Source organism: Falco rusticolus, chromosome Z (assembly GCF_015220075.1).
Source record: "Falco rusticolus isolate bFalRus1 chromosome Z, bFalRus1.pri, whole genome shotgun sequence".
NCBI classification, from domain to species: domain Eukaryota; kingdom Metazoa; phylum Chordata; class Aves; order Falconiformes; family Falconidae; genus Falco; species Falco rusticolus.
The window spans coordinates 11,275,478-11,296,343 of NC_051210.1; the positions used below are offsets into that span (position 1 = coordinate 11,275,478).

Here is a 20,866-nt window from a genome sequence, read left to right on the forward strand (position 1 = left end):
TTCAGTAAGGCTGTCTGGAATTTTCATCCTCTGGAAATACTCCAGGGTTTGGAGAAAAAGATTTGTCCCGCTTCTGAATAAAAACTAAAGAAACTAGACACATTTTGCAGAAAATCAGGGAGAAAAAAAGCCAGCTGTTGGAACAAGCCATATTACATTTCACAGATGACTTGGAGTCTTTTGGCCTGACAAAAAACCAAACTCTCTGGTGAAACCACAAATCATTCTAGCAGTCCATTCACCACTCTTTTCCCTCCTAGTTCATGGGACCCTTTTTCCTTGAATTGAAATATAAACCAAAAAATATTGCGCAACTGAACTAAGAGTGTTAAAAATTAAACTCTTGAGCCAGGAGTTCACAGGCACTCGGTAAATGTCACCTGAATCAAGAGTGCAACAGTTAGAGGTTTTAACATTGTTCTTGCAAATTAATCATTAATTTATTTTTTAAAGTAATCATTATAACTCTCCATAGAACAGATTGTTATCCTGCTTGTTATGATTCACTAAACCATTGCAGAATGAGATCATTATCATTTAAGTTAGCATTTTTGAGGTTGTCAAATATCCTCCAAGTATTTCCTCCAGCTGTGACCACAAGCATCTTCCTTGGAGCTGGTGGCCTGCTTGCACCATATCCTGCTCCAAGAACTTCTTGTGCCTCTGGCCAGCCACACCATTGTGCCCGCAAGGACCCAAAGCCACTTGAGGTGGGTTGTTTTGCTTGATCCCCTTGGGCAGCAGCAAAATCAGAGGCTGATTTCAAGCTGCAAAGCTTTATGTGGCATCAGCAACTGCAGAGAGTCACAGCCACGGCCCTGAGAAGCTGAGACTAGAAAATGCTTCCCTGGAGGTGGGCTCCCATCCACCTCAGCCTCCAGCTCAGTTGGCTGATGACTGGGGTGGAGCAGTCACCTATGCCTTTGAGTAAATTGGGACTTTTCTCCTCCTCTTGGAAATTCCCACATTGTAAAGCCAAAGGACATAGCAGGCAAAGTAGCAGCAGTGGGAGGCTGGTTTCCAAAATAGGCTTTTTCCCTTTTAATTTCTTTTTGGTGTAATTTCCTGACTGTGTTACTGAAACAATGACATAAGGGGCACGATGCAGCAACAGAGCAGACAGTATCAGGTAAAAGCAAGAAGAGCCAACAACATATTTATGTAGGAGAAAGGAAAAAGAGCTAGCAGTAAGGGGAATTCACAAATTACCTGACAAAAAAAGCACACAGCCATCCCTCGACCCTGCAGTCACCTTGAGAGTCCTCTGACATATGAAGGGTGTCAAAAGGAAAAAAAAAACCCACAACCAAAAACCAAGCCCAAACAAACAAATCACCACCCCAAATTGCAGCAAGTACTTGGTCATGGCATTTTCACTTCCTAAACTGGAAGAGAGAAATCCTCCTGGGTCATCTGACTCTTGAAATTGTACCAGGAAGAGAAGCAGCAGCAGTCGGCAAGTGCAGGGCGTTCTCCAGCTGTACAGAAGTCTCTCGTGTGTGGGCTGAAGATCAGAGCAGCACAAGGATATGCAGGCATGCATATACGTAGCAAGGTGAGGTGCAAATACCCTCCCAGCCAGATCATCTCTTGCACAACTCTCTGCTTCTGTGCAGCCAGTCAGACTTTGGTTTTTACCTCCACTGCTCCTCTCCAAGCATGTGTCCAGAGCTGAGCTTCTGAAGAGCCCTTCCTCCCGCGCTTCTACTTGACAACAGCCGTTCCCAGGAAGAGGCAGTTGCCAGCAGCATGGTGGGGGTGACGGTGATGAGGACATGGATTGAGCCAGTGGTCGCAGGTTCCCAAGTGGCCAGCGCCTTCTATGACACGGCACTGTTGCTGGTGGTGAAGAACTACTACAACCAGACCAACACCACCACTCCTTCACATGCATTGGAAGATGCTCAGCAGAAGGCTATCTCTAATTTTTATATCATCTACAACATAGTCCTGGGCCTGAGTCCCTTGATGTCAGCCTATGGTTTGTCCAAGTTGGGGGACAGGATGCATCGGAAGATCCCCATCTGCTTCCCTCTTCTTGGCTATTTGGGTTCCAAAACTCTCCTACTCCTCCTGCTCCTGCTGGGCTGGCCGATAGAGGTGATGTATGGGGCTGCTGCCTTCGATGGGCTGATGGGCGGTTTCACCACACTCTGGGCAGGCATCATGGCTCTGGGATCCCTGGGGTCCTCCGAGAGCAGGAGGTCTCTGCGGCTCACCATTATTGAGCTGGTGTATGGCCTTGCTGGCTTTCTTGGAAGCATGGCATCTGGCTACCTCTTTGTTGGCTTCAGTGACCACTATCAAGAGGGCACTGTGCTGGTGGGCTGCAGCATCGCTTGCTATGCTTTCTGCCTCCTCTACAGCATTTTTGTCCTGATAGTCCCCAAGCCAGCAGCTTCCTGCTCAGCCAAAGCTAAGAGTGCAGAGGAGGTAGGCAGCCAGCTACCAGTCCACACAGGAGTAGCAGCAGCAAGCAGTTCCCAGCCTTCAGAGAGCGGCAGCTCCACTTCAGTATCCCCCTCAAAACTCATCATCATCCTGTTGTTTGTGGCAGCAGTCCTCTACGACCTTGCTGTGGTTGGTGCAATGAATGTACTCCCACTCGTCTTGCTCAGGGAGCCTTTAAGTTGGAATGCCGTGGAGATTGGCTATGGCAATGCTGCTGGGTATGCGATCTTTGTCACCAGCTTCCTAGGGGTATTTGTGTTCTCCAAATACCTGAGGGACATTACTATGGTCATGATTGGAGTGGCATCCTTCAGCGCTGGCATCCTTATCATGGCCTTCATGCAGTGGACGTTCATGTTCTACATCGGTGAGTCAAACAGCCAGTTGCACAAGTGAATGCACCCTGAGAAAGGGGCTGGGGTGTTTTGGTGTCAGGAGGAGAGCTTTTTCACTACTTCACCAGGAGTTTGGGAGCAGGGAGCTAAGCAGACCATCACAGGAACAATTTCCGAAAGAGCTTTAGTATCATTCCCCTCTCCCCATATCTCCCTTTGTACTCTTAGACTCAGCACCCTACAATACCCAGATAAGGCATGCGCTCCTGCTGAGGCTTAGTTTAAGGTCAGTTGACTTGTAATTCATCACTTGATCATAACCCGGATCTGAGCAGGGGAACAACGCTCACACCACGGGGCAGTGGGAATTGTTGCTGGCTCCCTGTACTAGTTGGAAAACGCTGCTGCATTAATGGGAAGCACTTGCTTCTTGTGAGGAAAGGCTTAAGGCTACAACAGAAATAAATTGGCAAAGGTTTCCTATTAAGCAAACATCTTGAGGTATGATTTATTTTTGTTACGTTAAGGTATTTACAGCCAATAGGAAACTTAACAGTGAAACACTGGAGCTGCTTTAGCAACTAAAATATCATAATAATGTCATGTACAAACCTTGCACTACATAAATGACAGAGGTAACAATAGATGAGGCAGCATCCCACAATAAAGGAAAGGCAAGTTTATTGCTGGGAGGTAACCTCTGCAGAAACACAGAAAACAAACCCCAAGAACTGCATCCATTGTGGCAGTGAAATGGATTATTCATATCTGACAGAGTATCATGTGTTGCGTGGCTTTGAGGTTTTGCTTCTGCAAGTGAGAAAATTATCTAAGAGAAATGGCCTGAAGTGATTTTTCTGTCTGCTCCTACAGGGAATGAGAAATTGAAAAATCAAAGGAAATTATTCTAAAGGGAAAGACGGTAGGATATTATACTTGCGTACTAAAGCAAACATTGAGTGATATTTTGTTTAAGCAATCAGGCTAGGGAACAAAAGATAAAAAAAATAAAATAAAAAATGCTTGTTTAATATTGAGTCCACTACGAATACATGCTGCTACACTGCAGGATGCTTATTCCCTGCATTGCAGTAACAACTTGGTACGCTAGACATGGACCAGGTCTTCACTGAGGCCGGTTCTGCCGACAGGAAGTTAATTCCAGCTCCCTAAGAGTTTCCATACTAGAGAAAGCCTAAAAAACTGCAAGCCAAAAGCACTGAGACAGAAAACAGCTGTAGTGTTATGAAGTTATCTGCCAAAGCCCTATAGCATGGGGTGCTCCCTCCGCTGGGTAGACTCAAGTCAGCCTCAGGGTCTCAGAGGACTCTGCTATAGACCACAGCTGGTTTGGGCAAAGTACCTCTGCTAGTGGGAGCAATAGGTGGCTTATCCACCATCGTTTGGATGAAGTGAGACTCTACGCTCCTACCAAAAATTTATACCTCTTTCTGGTACTCAAGGGACAAGAAAAGGTGAAGCAAAGGCCCTCCCAAGCCAGAGGCATGTGGTCTTCAAAAGCAGTGGTTGTTGAAGGTACAGATGATAATGACATATTCATTGCATTGCAGCACGGGCAGTGATGCTTTTTGCCCTCATACCCTTACCAACTATCAGGTCCATGATATCCAAGCACGTTGAAGGATCCTCCTATGGTAAGTACTTTGGTTACCTTACTGATCAAAAAAACCCCAAATCCCTCCATTCAGCCTAAGGTACAAAGCAAAAGGTAAGTTATTGCTGCAATCTGTGCTTTGCGTAATAAAACCAGAACAGCTGGTAGCACAAATGGGAAGGGAAGAGCTAAGAAACTTGCAGGACAAGACTGTCACATCCAAATTTCTCACCCTTGGTTGCATCATCATCATTTATCTACACAAAATATTCAGCTCGTGCTTCAGATTACTATCGGTATGCAGCTCAAAGGTAAGGAAAGTGTCTGAGGTGCTGCTCAAAAACAACAGTACTCCAAGGAAAACCAAGAGAAGATGATGTTGGGTTGAAGCACTATGATATTCACACCATTTATGTTTGGCTGCTCTTACTTCCAGTTTTGGGAGGGATAGATTCTTTTTTCAGTTACGTTCTCTACACATCTACAAGCATTACCTCGCAATTTGTTCCAGCCTGACCATGATTTAACCAACAAAAAATAGCCTTTGCATAAAAATTGACTTTCTTTAGTAAACTGGAGCTGAAATTATTTTCTATTAAAAATATATTAGAAAATCGTAAAATGTATGTATTTTACAACATATTGAAGGCTACCATTTTTATCCCAGTGCATTGGGTTTAGACACAACAGATGGGACTGCCATGCATTCAAATAGCAGCTCAGGCCCATGACTGCTCGTGCCTCCTCCAAGCATGCTCCCACAGCCATCCTTTCATCGTTTTCCCTTCTGCCATACGAACACAACACTGCTCTGTTACCAGTTCGGTCCTACTGCTTGTGCTCCTGTTCTGCCAACCAACGGGGTCAATAGATAGCACACACACACCCCAATACAGAAAATAACCTTGATTTACTGTTTTATTTTAAATTAACATAGAAAATAAGGCAATATACACGCACACAAAGGATTAGCCTACGATAGCCTGATTCAAGCAATAGAACAGATAAGCGAGGCAATGTGCCCAATCATTACTACTCACGGTTAGGTACAGTGATTAAGATACATACATTGCCAATTGCCCTAATACATTACCATGATCCAGACCCGCAGTCGCTGCGGAGCCCCTGCTGCAGCGAGGATTTGGAGAGCCTGTCCCCGCACTGAGAGGTCCCACGCAGGGCGTCCCTTCATAGGTGAGGTCTCCAAAGTTGCTGCAAGAGGGTCCAGCTTTTATACTGTTGAATAAACAAGCTCACATCATTCCAAATGCAGAAACATCTGGTTTCACTCCCAGATCCCACCGAAGACTGGCCAGGGCTCAGGGAGGAACAAAGGGAGCTCCCTTTATCTACTGAATTTTAACCACCAGTTTCCAAACAAAGCCAAACATCTGGTTTCACAGCCTTGTCCACCCGCCTCTAAGCAAGGACGCACTCACTGTGTCTTCATTAATGATTATATTTTATCTAAGCTACATCTTTCACTAATAATCATACATATTTCACTAATGATTATGCTTATTTTGCTAATGATTGGATACTAAATATAGATAATGTTAGGTTGGTGGGTTCACCTAGAAGTCAGCTTTGGCTCAGGGTCTGTTGCTAGGCCTCCGTACTTCAGCTCCCCAGTGTGCTCTGTAGCAGTCTCACCTACCTTCTACAAACACCATAGGTCACACCCCAAATTAATCATGATTATTAATCATAACAGAGTTTTTCATCTCCACCACAAGCCATACAGGCTGTACCTGATCACAGTAGCAGACCAGCTCTTGAGGAGGCCCAGGCGGCAGAGCAGCCCTTGCTCCCTGACAGCAGTGTTGCCTCCTGAAGTGAGGTGGTGCGCTGCACTAGTGCTCTGCAGCTGGAGAAGACTGCCAGGGCAGCAAGCTTGGCATGCAGCCCTGACCTTGCTGCCAGTTTGCACGTCCTGGCAGAGCTGGGTTACTTCCCCTTCTCCCATTTACCATCACAGAAAGGGAAGGGTGCACTTCAGCAAAAAAAGGCTGTTGCAACTAGGATTCAGTTTCTGTCTTTCCTCTGCCCTGAACATGATACAAATCAGATTCACCTCCCAGTTTCAGTCATTGTTACCACATTAACCCAGTGGACCACTCTTCCAGCTTTGGGCAGAAGCAGATTCTGAACTAAAAACCTCTCCTGTCCTAAAGATGTTAGCCCAAGACTGCTTTTCTACCTCCTAGGAAAAGGAGCACTTATTGTTCGGTTCATTGCTGCTCTTCCAAGCAGCCACCTCTACATCTAGATTGTTTAAGCAGATAATTTTCTAGTTTCTATGCTTAAAAGAGAGAAAAGTCATTTAATTCTGGTGTAGAACAGAAGCAGATACAAACTTGTGCCATCTGGCACTTGCGAAGCAATGACCACATTGCTCTTCCACACAGTGGTGGTCCTGCATTTGTCAGGGAGGTACCAGAGCTGGTTTTTTCTCCCTGGTAACAAACTATTTTCATGTTTTACAGGTAAGGTGTTTGTCATGCTGCAGTTGTCTTTAGTCACGACAGGAGTAGTGACATCTACAGTCTACAACAAGATCTATCAAAACACACTGAACTGGTACAGCAGCTTCTGTTTCATTTTGTCTTTTCTAGTTGGCTGCCTGAGTCTCCTCCCTTTAAGGTAAGGGATAGGAAGGGTTTTGTCCAAAAGGACATACAGTATTTTCTCCTTGCTTCCTGATCCTAGGTCTAAAGTGTGTAATATAGATAAGAAAAATAAAACATTCTTTAAATTTAAAAACAGGGGAACAAAGATCGGTAGAAAAAAATCTCACAGAAATGAGTTGACAAATATCAAGGAGATTCAAAGAATGAAACCTGCAAGTGATCTAACCAATGTTTTTGATCTTTTTTCGTCTAATGTAATATGAATTGCTGTAGGAGGAATGTTTGGCAGAGTTTAAGAGCTGATAACCCCAGGGGACAAAGTCTTCACACAAATGTAGAGCTTGATATTGCGAAAACAGTAATCAGTAGAATGAGGGAATAATCCCACACAAAGTAAAACATTTTTTACAAAATCCATTACAGGTTACTTACTCATTGTGATAGAAAAGAGTAATCTGAGTCTCCCTCGGGTGTTTCTTTCAAAGAAAAATCATTACCACACTGAAGGAAATGGTTATTTTTCTGATCCCAGTGAATTTGCCCAACTGTACAGCTACAGAGTGACTGAGAGGTGCAATTTCAAGAACAAGTTTTAAGCACAAAACCAGCTTTATTTGAAGAGAGAAAGCTGAAACAGCAGCTCCACCTACTCTTCCAGATTTTTTGAAGAATCTCCCTCCATATCCCACTTCGACTGTCGCCCCCTTCCAAGACACTCCAGCTCATTGCATTACTAGAAACAGCAAGACTCCTCTAGTATGAATATTAAAATGAATAGGGATAATGTCAGTATTTAATCCATGCTGCAACAACATTTTCATTCATATATAAGGCAGGTATTAGTCTAGATTGACGTCTGATCCGAGGCAAAATTCTTGCCCAGTTTTGCTATATATTTTTTTTAAAATAATAGTGCTTTTAGACTTTCTGCTATGTATACCAACTTCAGTGTTATCACTCAGATAGGAAAAGAAAAAGCAACACTACAGAAAGCTCCTATACCATCAGCTCTGCCTCATCCAGAGCACCGTAGGCTTTCTGGGCTTGTGAACACATTTGACACTTGGTGTCAGCAGTACTACAAGTGTGAAGTGTGGGAAAGACTACGTCACACTCGTCATTCCCCAGCTCTGCTTACCTTGTATTTTCCAGCCACAAGTGACTTGCTTCTTAGGCACAACCCTGCTGTTTTAACAGCAAGTCACTGCTAGCTATTCAACTGCTTTTTAATACAGGCTCCAAATAGAACTTACCACGATTATCAGCACAATCACAACTTAAGACTTTTAAGTCTGAAAGATGACAAACAGCGCTTGCTTGTACACAAAAGTAACTTAGAGAGAGGCTGGCAGATCCTTGAGAGGAATCATGCAAGCACACAGCTAGATCCAGATGCTTCAGCAAAGTTTAACCTAAAGAACTGATGGGAAAAAAAGCAAACTAATTTGAAAAAGCAGCTTGCTAGCTCTCTTGTAACCTGCATTTTTATTGCTCTTTACAGCATTGTGGCCATCAAACAACGTTCAACCACTGGCTCCCTTGAGATTCTGACCAAGTGACAGAGGCTGTACCAGCTAAAGCATCTTTTGCTTTTTGTCAGCTCTCTGAGCTACCACACAGCGGAAGGTTTGCCAAGCGTTAGTCCCCACGGTTATCATCATTACAGGAAGCATCTTACTTTGTTTCCATTTCACAGCATGCCACAGCCTCTCAGCCACCGAGCTCACCCAGGACAAAGAAGTGTGCCTTGAGATTTCTACAGTACATAGTCTTGCAGAGTATGTGCATTGGCTACTGCACACCAGCAATCTTGAGATCATTTGCTTTCCTGCTGGGCTGGTTAGCAGTAGTGCAGAGGGACACGAACAGGGTAGAAAAATAATAAGTGTTTCTAGACTCATCATTCAATGTGGAAGAGGAAAGCAGAAGATCAGTTTTCCATTAGTTCCTTTTTGTCTGTTCATTCAGAAACCTCAGGGCAGTTCTGACTTTGGCTGATGAAGCAGGGGTCCACAAGCTGTGTGCTGCACATGCACAGTTGCCAGCAGGGCACACCTGCTCTCCAAGTGCTACGGAAGATGTGTCAGCCCAGCTGATGATCAATGTTATGCAGAAGACCGCTAAATACAGAAATACCACTGTAAAAAAAATATGTAAGATTAAGACATTTTTGGTAATCCCTACAATAAAACACTCCTGAACAGATGTTCGTGCCCCTGACTTCTGGAGGATTGTCCTACTGTCCCTGGCAGTGCTTCAACAGAGTTCATGGGAGGCCACCTACAACTTAAGGGCTGATACTGGCATTTCAACTCACATCACCAGGATGTACTACTCCTGTAACACGTTAAGAACAGGTAACAGCAGCACACTACTTCTACAGGCTTCACAAAGATGTAGGGATACTGACACCCGTTAACAGTCAGCTTGTTACCCCAGCTTTATGCTGGGGTGAAACCCCTACCAAAGGCAACCTCAGACAATACAGCAACTAGCATGAGATGATGTTAGCTAAAGTCAAACACGATTCAAAAGGCTGGCATGCTCCAGAGGGATCAGGACTTACTCTCTTGTCTTAAATCTTGTTACTTCAATTAGCATGTAAGTGGCTTCCAAGATCCTGGGCTAAGTAAAGGCAAGTTAAAAGCCCTTCAGTAACTGAAATAAACTGGAAGCAAATCAGGCAGCTTCATTTCAAGCCCAGGATGCAACAAGTAGAGGCTGATTGCTCACTCGGCAACCCTTTATTCTGAGGAAGTTGCTGCCACCCTTATCACCCGTTTCCTTCACTGGCCTGCTCCCACCCCTCCCACCCCCCCAATCTCTCCTCAGCTCCAGGCTTCACTTTTGAGTAACACCAGATGTACTACAGCAACAGATTACTTTTTAATTAAATCAGCAGTGGAACAAAATCTTAAGGGAGAAGTATTTCTGCAGTATGATGAGCTGCCCAACAAAATGAGTGCACACATTTCAACGGCAAAGGCTGCAAAAAAAAATGAAACTTTATATTCTAGGTAAAGGAGTCGTCATTTAATACATTTATTGGTCCATTCCATTAAATTAATTGAGGTAAACAAATGGCGCATCTTAAAAAAATGTACACACTAATAGAGAATTACAAACAGTTTTACCTCAAAGTGTTTTTGTCCATCAATACTAGTTCCATAGTAAACACACAAAGTATATTTATACAGAGATACATGAAAGAGTATAGAAACATGCCAGCACCAGAAGGCAAGACAACACTTCCTAGTCTGCGAGTCTGAACAAGAGCACAGTTGCCAGATTTGGTCAAATGCAGGAAACAAAAGCCTCCTTCCTATTTTTCAATTGTTTACTAGCTAATTCACACAGACAAGTCTTTTCACAGCTTTCATTTTGGTTTTTAATGGCATGAACAGTGACTAGATCCTGTGAGTGGGTTTGAAGAGGTTGAAAGCAGAGGAGACTGGGCAATGAGCCAGCATCATTTTGGTCCCCAGTACTGACACCTTCACAAGGAGGGGGGATGAGATCCACCTCCACTCACAGCCAGTTTACCTCCTGCACGGCCCAACTCTCCAAACCTTAAGGAGGGACAGAGGGATGCAGTCACAGAGCAAAAGAGAACAAGGACGGTGCTGCTTTATTTTCATATACTAAAGACAAAAGCCCTTTGACTGTTTGCTACCATGAGACTGTCCCTCTGCTGTCTGCCCTCCTGTGCTGTGGGAATGTGGCACCGGCCCCAACCCTTGCTGCTTGATCTGACGGTATGGATACATATCTCAGCAGCAGAGTTAAGGAAATGGGTTTAGCTGCAAAGCATAGAATACTAAGGCCTTCAAAGTAGTCTAGGACAGTGACTACCCTTTAACGTTTTAGCATGCCACTTACACACAGGTGATCTACTTATGCCTTTTTGGGAAGCACATTATTTTCTGCACAAGTACTGTGCCTTAGCCACACAACCTTAAAAACCAGCCCAGCTCATTACGGAGTACTTTGTAAAAGTCAGATACCCAGCAATACTTCAAAGTGCTAAGCACAGAATTAAGCATTACCATTTTATTCTGTAAAATTGGTTCAAAAGCACTCCCAGAAAGTTTAAAATGCAACATTCACACTGCCAAAAGGCAAGTTTATTCCTGTGATCCCCAGTTTCAAATTACAAAAAAAAAAATAAATCTGGGAAGTGGTAGCAACTCCCCTACCTTAAAAAAAGATCCCCTTTTCCCTGTTTATTGGTTGTTGTAGTATAAGTTAACATATCAACAGAAAGACTGTTCTACCTTCAGAATTTAAGAAGGCTGAACATCTAGTGAGCTAGTTTAGTCTATGCAATTTTGCTCAGTGGTTATCAGCACCAGGATTTTAAACAGTCTGCAATGTTAATCACACTCAAGCTAAATTGTGCAAGTTTTAACAAAAACACGGCTCCTGTTAAAACACTGAACAGACCCTGGTGGGTTGGGAGGGAATTGTTTTGTACCTTGTCATCTGCAGGACCAACGCCTGAAGCAATATGCATCACAAAGAGGTTATGCAGAGCCACTGCTGCAAGGCTACCTCACAGTACCTCCAGCAGAAACATCTCTGCAACTCATGCTTTGCAGATGTTTCTTTCTACTGCTTAACCCACCACTCCATCCTCCGCACATGTCAGTGCGACAAAACTCCAAGTAGACTCCAGTGAAGAATACAGTTAATTCAATACAACTCAAAAAAGTTCGTGTCTTTAGGGCTGCACCTATTAAATTTTCATTTTTCAATAGATACCTGAAATAATTGTTTCAACATCTGTGTTTATTGCAAGAGTCAGAACCTGGTAAAGATAAGGTATGAACAATGCACAGTTCATTACTGAGCATGAAAACAAGATCTCAGTGCTTCTTTATTGTGCTGGTGCCAGTTCAGAGAAAAAAAAACCATCCCAGAAATCACACAGAAGTAACCAGGACAGCAGTGAATCCTGAGAGGGAACTTGGTCCGGCTATGGATTACAAGGAAAATTCAGCTAATTTAAGGACTGTTGAAGGACCCACATGTTACATAGGCTCATAGAAAGTGCAGCTAATGACTTTTGACATCATTTTAGTGCATGTGTAGACAGTGACCTTAAGTGATGGAACAATCAAGAAGTTATTCAGAGATGAGATTCCCACACTACTCCTGCTTCACTTCACCAACACCTTTTTACTTTCCACATACAAGGTTTGGGCCATCCAAAGGAGAGACTCCTATTCTGTAAGAATTACAGGATAACATATCAGGAGTTTCACTAACCGTTCATATTTCAACCTCCCACTAGCAGCAATTAAGTACACTCTTTAAGTGTCACTACATCTTACAGGAGTTTCCCACTATTTTGTAGTTCTCCTGTTGGGCATTGCTGCCCCAAACCTCACAGTTAAGATCCTCCCCACACCTCACAGCCTCTCCCACAGTTACCTAGTGATTTACAGCAGCTCTTTATAAAAAGAGACTCCTCCGCAGGCCATCGGAGCTGGGAGACCCATCACTAAACACCCTTCTTATACAGCACCAATTCTTGCAGAGGACTCCTCTTCTGAATGTTAAGTTTTCGTTCCTTTGTAGGGGCTTAAAAGGTTTTAGTGTTCCAGATCACGTAAGAAATCCTACTGGTGGCCACAACCCAAGGTGCACATTCCAACCACTCCAAATCAACTTGCAGGTGCCACAGAGCCACATAACTCCAACAGGGAGGTGCAAAGCATGCCTGACTTCCAACAGCTTAGCCAGAAAGGGATTTACCCAAAATTAAAAAAACTAGTCCTCATCCAAAGCATAAGAACCATGCCACAGATTCAGTGGCATCAGATTAAAGAAAATTTAAGCTAATCTCCAGCAGCTCCAGCCTCAACCGTTACATGTTGATTTGAATTTCACTTGATACTTTCCATTGCCTTTTATGTTTCTCATGAACATCTGTGATGTCAGTTCCTAAATCCCCCAGAACAAATACCCACACTTCAGTCTGACATAAAAAATGTGTGTAAGGCATTACATGAAACCTACTCAGCTGTAGGGAAAAAAACCCACCATCCTTTCTACTCATCTTTCACTTTTACCTTATAAAAAAATAGGTAGACTGTCTACATATTAGTTCAAATTACATTTTGCTTGGCTCCCAGTGATGTTACAGAGTCAATGACAAAATTCCACTTACTACACAGGAACCAGCTCAAAAAAAAGCATGTTGATCTCAGTTTGTGGGAAACTGGAAAGACTGTAACCATGAAGGTCAGACTGTTAAATGGTAGGCAAGTGCTTATTTTAGAAGGGAAAGACTGAGGAAAACACATGGTTACTGCTTCAAGATGATCCCCTTAAGCGCTTCCTTTTCATAACAGTAGTTTGTCATTCTGGACCTAACAGCAACTTAAAGCAGAGTTCTCATTTACACCACGTCAGTGTGTATTGGCAAACTATGAGCTTAAACCAAAAAGCATAGTTTGTTTAGAACCACAGAGCTTCAGTGGAGGCTGAGTCAAAAAGGAAGACCTTTTAAAAATGCCTTAAACTTGACTTTTGTAGCCAGAGAGCATTGTTTCATTAGCCTGACAGCTGCCACATTGCTGCAATAACTCATCTTGAAAGTTGTTATAAAGCCACCAAGCTGAATAAGGGGGCTTCAGGTGTACTTGGGGTTTACGAAGGGACGAAATCCAAACCAGACTGGTATCTGTAGGCTGTCAAGGAGAAGACAAAAGCTGCCCATATTTTTTGCAAGAAAGTTGCCAGAAATCAAGTAGTCATTCAAGTTTAGCAGTAAGTGCTCAGAGTTATTTATTCCCTCAGATCCCAATATTACACTGATATTAGCCCCAATCCCCCTCACTTAGGATGGTTAAAAGAATTTATCTGCATGCTGTTAAATCAAGACTCTGGGACCCAGGGAATCCTAAGCAGCATTCCTAAGGCCATTAACACCAATACTTGAGGTTGGACTGCAAGAGAAAGGGAAAAAAGGGACTTGCAACAGCAGTTACATTTCTAAAGACCAGCAAGAACTACTGAGAAAATAGATCTGTACCAGAAGTAGTCTTAAAAGACTTGCCACGTGATTCAGTAGGGACAGGTGTGAACTCTGTATCTAACAGGGTACCAATCTACCCCCACCAACCTATTTAAGGCAAGTTTCACACACAATGGTGCTTGGTGGATGCAAGCGTTTGACACACTTTGGCTGTCGGCTGCTGCAAAAAAAAAACATGGGGAGAGAAAGCAGAGTTCCACCTTTACTACAACAAGCACCTTAAGTGACCAAGCCTAAAGTGGCTCTAGTTCAGAAAAAAAAAATCCCAAAAAGCATTTAAAGCATAGACCAAGAGAATTCTACTACGCAATTTCCAGAGCTAGCTTTAGGAAAAAACTACACTAAAGACTTGTACTTGCTTCCACCGTTCCCATGCACCCTGAAAGGCTGCTGTTCAACTCACTCCTGCAGCTAGGCCCATATTTTGATCCCCACGTCAGTCACAAATACGCTTCAGTCAACTGACATTACTTTATAATCACCAAGGTAAACAAGGATACTCAGTATGAACCAACAGCATGCCACACTCACAAAAACCACAGTTCATGCTTGCATCACAGGCTCCCTGCAGGTCATGTTGCTGTGTTCTGCCTGGGACCAGCCCAACTCCCACACAGAAAGTCTCCAGAAACCATTTTATTTGGTGGGAGCATATGGGTGGTTGTAAAACAGAAAATATTTGTTTCCAGCCTTTCCCTGCCCATCCAAAAAAAGGGATAAGGATTGGTTAGGGAGTACTGTATCATAGGAATAATTATCTTTTATTTTTAAAGCAAACAAAACAGAATGGTAAAGATGTCATTTGGCACCTTGCAGTAGAGTTTTATTTTCATCTTTTTAGTGTTCCACTCATCAGTTCCTTCCAGGCTAAAGAGGTAAGTTTTATCAAGATCCCCGTGCACTTCCACTACGAACCCCCAATCACTCCATAGGATAAAGAAGGAACCATTCAAGATAACTGAAAAAGATGAAACATACCCCAATTTAAACACAGAAAGTGAGGAAAAATTCAAATAGTTTTCAGAGCATCTGTTCCAGCCTAAGTGCAGCTGGCATTTCAGTTAACTTGACAAAAGGAGTCCTTCATACAGTTCCAGTATGTCTGGTGGTACTGAGCACAGAAGCACTAGGCTGTCCATGAATGTACGTCTTATTTGGTCTCTGGCTTGTCTTGCAATAGTGGTATAATTGACTCCCACGCTGTAAGGCACTGAAGAAAGAAACAAACATTTTAAACAACGGATTGTATCTTAGTTCTTGTAACTTTTGGCCAACCTTTCCAGACCAACAGAACGCAAGTTCAAGAAAGGCTAGCTAGGTCTTTATAGATTATTACAGAAGGGGGAAAAATACTGGAAACTCAAACAGCAAGAAAGTGTTCAGAAAGAATAGCTACCATTTCCAAACAAGGAAAACAAATTAAAGCTTTCCAAACTCATCCAGCTGGCCCAAGCAATTAAAGATCATTAGAATACCCAGGATTTTCAAATATCAAACTAGATTCTTCTAAGCTGAAGAACACCACAGCTTTCAGCTAAGCAGACAAACTGTTTCTAGTAGAAATTCACATCTTTGTGGTATAACTGCTGAGGAGGGCTGATATGGACATAACAGCTATCATAGGCTACCTCCAGCTAACTTACTTGAAAAATCCCTTGCATTTAGGGAAATCAGTTCAGAGACACAGTGCACTCTAGTACATCTCGGGGACATGATGAACTGGTAGAGCCTGGTACAGTAAAATAAATGCAGAGTCTAGATTCGAGAAAGTCACTACTGGCTTTGGAGTCATCTCCCCAGACATGTATACACAGCACAAGGACTGGAGTAAGTATAATTACTGTCCTCCAACCGTGTACAGTCCAGAAATAAAACTGGACAAATACAGACTGGAATACATATTAGAAACACAAAATCAAATTCAGAATGGGCAAACATCTCCAGATCTTATATCCACAAGTCACTGTTGTCAACCATATTCATTCTAATCTTGCTCACTGTACTGCAGGTGAATGGAGTATTTCTAGTTGTGTGTGCTGAAGCTGTTAAGACACTTCCCTACCAAAAAGCTTCCTTGCTGCAACTAAGAGCAGAGCCAGATGTACAGATTTAACCATCAATTGCAGAGGCACTGCTGGACGTTCAGTGGAGTCTTTTATATCCCCACACACGTCCACAGCAGCCTCAGAAGAGGACATCAGGGTGAAGAAAGTTCTGTGTGACTAGACAGACATTTGAAGGGGCAAAGAAAGTGCATATTAACATTGCATAGAGAGGTAACCTAGCACAGGAAGAAGTTTGTAAAGTAGATGTGGAAAAAATACAACAGGTAAGAGGATGGGAGTATGCCACCATGCATAAGCCTATTAGTGTTTAATATATCAAGCACTGCATTGGGCAGCACTGTCCTAGCATGAAGCAAAACTAGGCTGGCAGCATACACAGTTAAATGTCAAATTATTTCACCCAAAGTCTGACACTGAATCTCAGGTAAAAATGCACCAGCTGAAAAAGGGCAGAGGAACATGACTAGGTATTTCCAAGACCAGCATACAAAGGACAGAACTACGCACAAAGGGACAGAGATTAGACTAATTTATGTGTAACAGTGTAATCTATATATGGATCCATTTATGTACAATAACTCATGTAGTTTGGTTTACAAAAGGCAGAGTCAAGATTTTTCTAGTCTAGTTGAATCCGTAGAACATGCCATTTTGGTCTTTCACTGCCACTACTGCTGCTCAGTTGCTTGTTCAATTCAAGAATGCAAGACAGACAAGCACCCAGGATGAAATGTTGTCCCAGGGCTGCCTTGCAAAAGACTACTAGTCTCATGCAGATCACTTGAGCGTGACTAGCAACTCAATAGATTACACCAAGTTGCTGACAAACAGCAGCCTCCACAGCACTAGAGAACTGATTTAGATGCCCAAGACTCTTTCCTTCAGGACAGTGTGAAGCTTTCCTGAAGAGTTATCACCACCTCAGAGGAAAACAGACTATTTTTTTTTTTCCTGTCAATGCTCCAGCAGCGCCACGTACCTTCTCGTAGTACTGGATGTTTTTATCTGCCATCCCCATGAGTAGCTGCCTAAAGTCTTGTCTTTTGTTGTTCTGCCATCTCTCCATATCTGCTTTCAAGTCAGCATTGAAACATTCTACTCGGTCTTGACATGTCTCAACATCTGTGGGTACCTGCAGCAAAAGAAATGAAAATTTAAACTGTCACTGAGAATGCAAGACTGATGAATTTAACTTCAAGCTCACTGAGCAAAGCTACAGAGGAAAGGGCAAATTAACAGTCCAGTAGCTACCCTGAATAAACTCAGTTATGGCCATATGGAGAAAAGCCCCAATTCTGTATTAGTGATGAGGCAGGACTGCTTAGTTTGTTCTCTGCTGTTTAAGGCAGTGGGTACTTGTGCTTGTCCGTCTCCACACCAGATACAGAGGCAGACTGAGGAAGCGCTTGCTGAAGGCACATGAAGAGGAAAACCATTTGGTGTAAGTGCTGGGTGCCCAGGCTCAGTTCTTAGTTCTCAAACTGAGCAGCTTGGTTATAGCGCCAGAACAAGCTTTCTCTCCTTCTTCCGACTAACAGTTGCACTAGGCATTTCCCATTTCACACTAGTGTGTATGAAACAAACATTTAGGTTTGTCAAAGAGCTGGATAAGAGACCTCAGGATTCTCTTGACCGTAGTATACAAACAGCAGTGATCAGCTACAGCTGCAGAATAAAATCCATAAGCCTCTAGTTTCTAGCTTCTACTTCTAACCTTACAGGCTGCCTGAAAAAAAGGTAAGTGCAAAGTACTGATGATCACTGCTGCAGATGGACTCATGAGCCTTTGGGCCCAACACTGGACACAATCACACATAAGCAATGGGAGAAGAGTTGCAGGACAGCATATTCCAAGTCTAGGTAGAGATTTAAACAGATTATGACAGTAGTCACCAAACCAAGGTAGATGCACTTTAGGCCAAAGAAGTTAGTGTTCTTTGCTTATGTTTTAACTAACATCATGTATACTACCAGGCAACTACAGGAACAATTTACAAATGTTTCTTCAAGCAGGAAAGGCATGAACACTTTTATCTCCCTTCTTGTGTTGCATGGTCCATACAGACAGGAAGCCTGTAAGGACATGCAGACTAAAGCCCATGACCTCAAAAGAGGTCTAGCTGAGCTCTAGCACCAATATGAGAAATTAACTTCCACTCTGGAAGCTGTGATTTGCACAAAGGGAAAAGGCAGAATGAAGAACATTTACAGAAGTTTGTGGTAGAAGAAGTAATAGAAGTTTGTGGCCCCTCTCATACTTGATACTTTCAAGAAATTCCCTTTTTCTTTGAAGGGCATGAAGGAAGGAAGAGGATGAACAGACTCTGTAAGGAGCTTTTCATGGGTAACAATAGAGGAAGCTAGAGGTGTGCTACTACCTTGCAGTCTGGCAAGGTACACTATTTAGGCAGAAACATATAGACTGAGTCTTCTCCAGGATGTGGGTTAGAGCTGATCACTGCAGTATTGCATAGACTCAGAAGAGATTGTACATCTGTTCTCCAATAAAGCTGTTTGAGACATAGGAAGCACCTTCTTCATACTTAGAGCATTTGAGTACCCCTTTATTTGCACAACTGGATTTACACTACAGGCAGCTTGGGGATTCAGTACCTACACACTTCCCCCACCCTCTGAGCACTACGCTTCTGGCTATAGATCTGCTACAGCTGCAGACATGAAGTTCTCTCATACACTTGAGATTAACTACCAAGCCACTAGCTGGAAGGTTTAAAAGATGGTCCCCTCAAAGCAAGAATGCCTTCTGTCATATTTGTAAGTACTCTGCTATCTTAATGGAAAAGGCTAAGCTATCAAGAGAGAGTCACAAGTCACAAGGGAAGCAAAACCACATAAGATTTCCCAGTCCAATTAAGTTAGTTTCTAACCACTCACCAGCTTCCTGCTGCTTCTGCCAGGATCTGAAACCACAATGAAGCTACAGAAAAAGAAAAATCTGTTCTTTCTCACAGCCTGCTCTCCTGCAGGTCAGGGTGAGAGGGCTGTACAAGTTTAGAGCTAGAGGGACACGCCAGTGGTCAGCAAATGGGTCACATATGCTCTAATTAAGGAACAACACCACTGAACTACAACTAAAGTTCCCACAGGCATCATGAAGGCAGTGTCTGCACATGCACCACTCCTATTGGGGAGTGAAAATACCTTTCCTTCCAAAACTGGAAGCTTCCCAGAACAGAAGTTGCAACTCTGGAGCTGAAACAATTTTCAGTTAATGAACAGCTTTTAAGCACTTTATATCTACTGTAAGGTTAATGAAAAAGAGATGTTATAGTTCTAACATCAAATCTGGACATAAGTTGAAACCTCAATGCTAATGCCTTCATCTGCTTTTACCAGTGGAGATACTGAATATTAGCTAGCAACTAGGAACTGAGGAGGAAGACTGGACTTTGGGGGAAGTTGCTGCTTTCTCACTGATGGCTGCTCTCAGCTACTTGTATAGCTCAAAAAAACCCAAACTCCCAAACCAAGTGACAACTGGCCCAAACTCCACCACTCTGGAAAGGCCCATCACAACTTTAGCAGCTCAAACGGAGAAGATGTACATGCAGACAAGAACTGAGCATAAAATTGGATATTCAGGAGTCTGGTCATCTCATTCTATGATACAAAGTTCTACACCTACATCTGTTCCTCTTCATAGTTCTCAAAGAAACCAGAGTCTACGTATACCTCACATCTAGAATTTAATGTGGTCAAATGCAGATGGCATCACTTGCAGCATAACCATGTCCGCAATACCACACCATTACCATGTAACAAATGATCCTGAAGCACAACAAATCCAGCATTTATTAAGCAACTAATCTCTGTATATGATATTTCTACCTTTCTAGTTCTCCAGAAAGATGTACTGTTACAAGTCTTTTTTCCCCTGTAAATACACCTGGTCACCTTCAACTTCAAGTTCTGTCCTGCCATATTTACTGTACCTGTAGATCATGACACTGCAAAGCCTTGAGGCAAACAGAATAAATTAGGTCAGAGATGTTAATCTCACCATAAGGAAACTGCCTGTACTTTACTACATAGGTTGGACTGTGGCAAAACCAGCTCCAGTGTGGGTCCAGAATGGGTAAAGGGCTTCACCACTGTACTCACTAGAAACAGAAAGGCTGGAGGCTCCACATTAATACTGTTATGTTAGTGCTAAAAACCACTACATTTTATGGTTTTGGCCGCCCAGCCATAGTTCTGAGCTGATCATCTCAACATAAGAATGGCCTAACGGCACCAACAGAACTTTGTAATCAGATTGGCTTCATGTGTACAGCAAGTCCCAGAATGCCCTCCAGTGGAAGATATTAACGACAGCCCCTCGTTTTGTAGTAGGCTCTCTTTTCCCCTAAGGTTTTGTTTGGTCTCTACATAATTTCTGTCATATCAGCTAAATATGCTAAAAAGAACATATATGCCATTCACTGCACAACCCAGCTCATGACCCCTCTGTCTGCTTTTAGTTTCCAGCAAGTCAGCCAGCAGACCTCATGGAGGCAAGGTATGCTGCTAGTCATAGCTCCAAGCTACCAGCTCTTACAGATGAGGACACTCCCTCCAGGCAGAAAGGATCTGAAAACTGCAAGCTAGTATTTTATGAACATGCAAGGAGTTAGATTAGTTTGCACAACTTCATTTTGTAAACAATGCAAAAGACTTACATTAGAAAAAAGGTACAAGAAATTGCCAAAACATATGCTTACACTCCG

At 42.9% G+C, this 20,866-nt stretch overlaps 2 protein-coding genes across 2 annotated transcripts in view; one reads left to right on the forward strand and one right to left on the reverse strand.

Moving 5' to 3' along the window:
* The first annotated feature begins 1,453 nt into the window (after positions 1-1,453).
* Positions 1,454-9,761, forward strand: SLC46A2 (solute carrier family 46 member 2). The gene is made up of 4 exons (XM_037374606.1): positions 1,454-2,818; positions 4,358-4,441; positions 6,888-7,044; positions 8,533-9,761. Exons 1-4 carry the CDS (start codon positions 1,750-1,752, stop codon positions 8,588-8,590), a joined length of 1,368 nt encoding a protein of 455 aa, XP_037230503.1. The 5' UTR covers positions 1,454-1,749; the 3' UTR covers positions 8,591-9,761.
* A 287-nt stretch (positions 9,762-10,048) lies between these two features.
* The window catches only part of SNX30 (sorting nexin family member 30), a 50,174-nt gene continuing 39,356 nt past the window's right edge, over positions 10,049-20,866 (reverse strand). The window contains exons 8-9 of the mRNA XM_037373585.1: positions 17,119-17,271; positions 10,049-15,283 (exon numbers count right to left, since the gene is read on the reverse strand). Of these exons, the coding sequence (XP_037229482.1) occupies positions 15,224-15,283; positions 17,119-17,271 (213 nt within the window). The 3' untranslated portion in view covers positions 10,049-15,223. The remainder of the gene's footprint in view (positions 15,284-17,118; positions 17,272-20,866) is intronic.

Bases quoted from the DNA above. Each gene is read 5' to 3' on its own strand.
- SLC46A2 (XM_037374606.1), top strand. From the start codon at position 1,750: ATGGTGGGGGTGACGGTGATGAGGACATGGATTGAGCCAGTGGTCGCA. The intron at 2,819-4,357 runs GTGAGTCAAACA...ATTGCATTGCAG, and splicing joins GACGTTCATGTTCTACATCG to CACGGGCAGTGATGCTTTTT. The intron at 7,045-8,532 runs GTAAGGGATAGG...TGCTCTTTACAG, and splicing joins CTGAGTCTCCTCCCTTTAAG to CATTGTGGCCATCAAACAAC.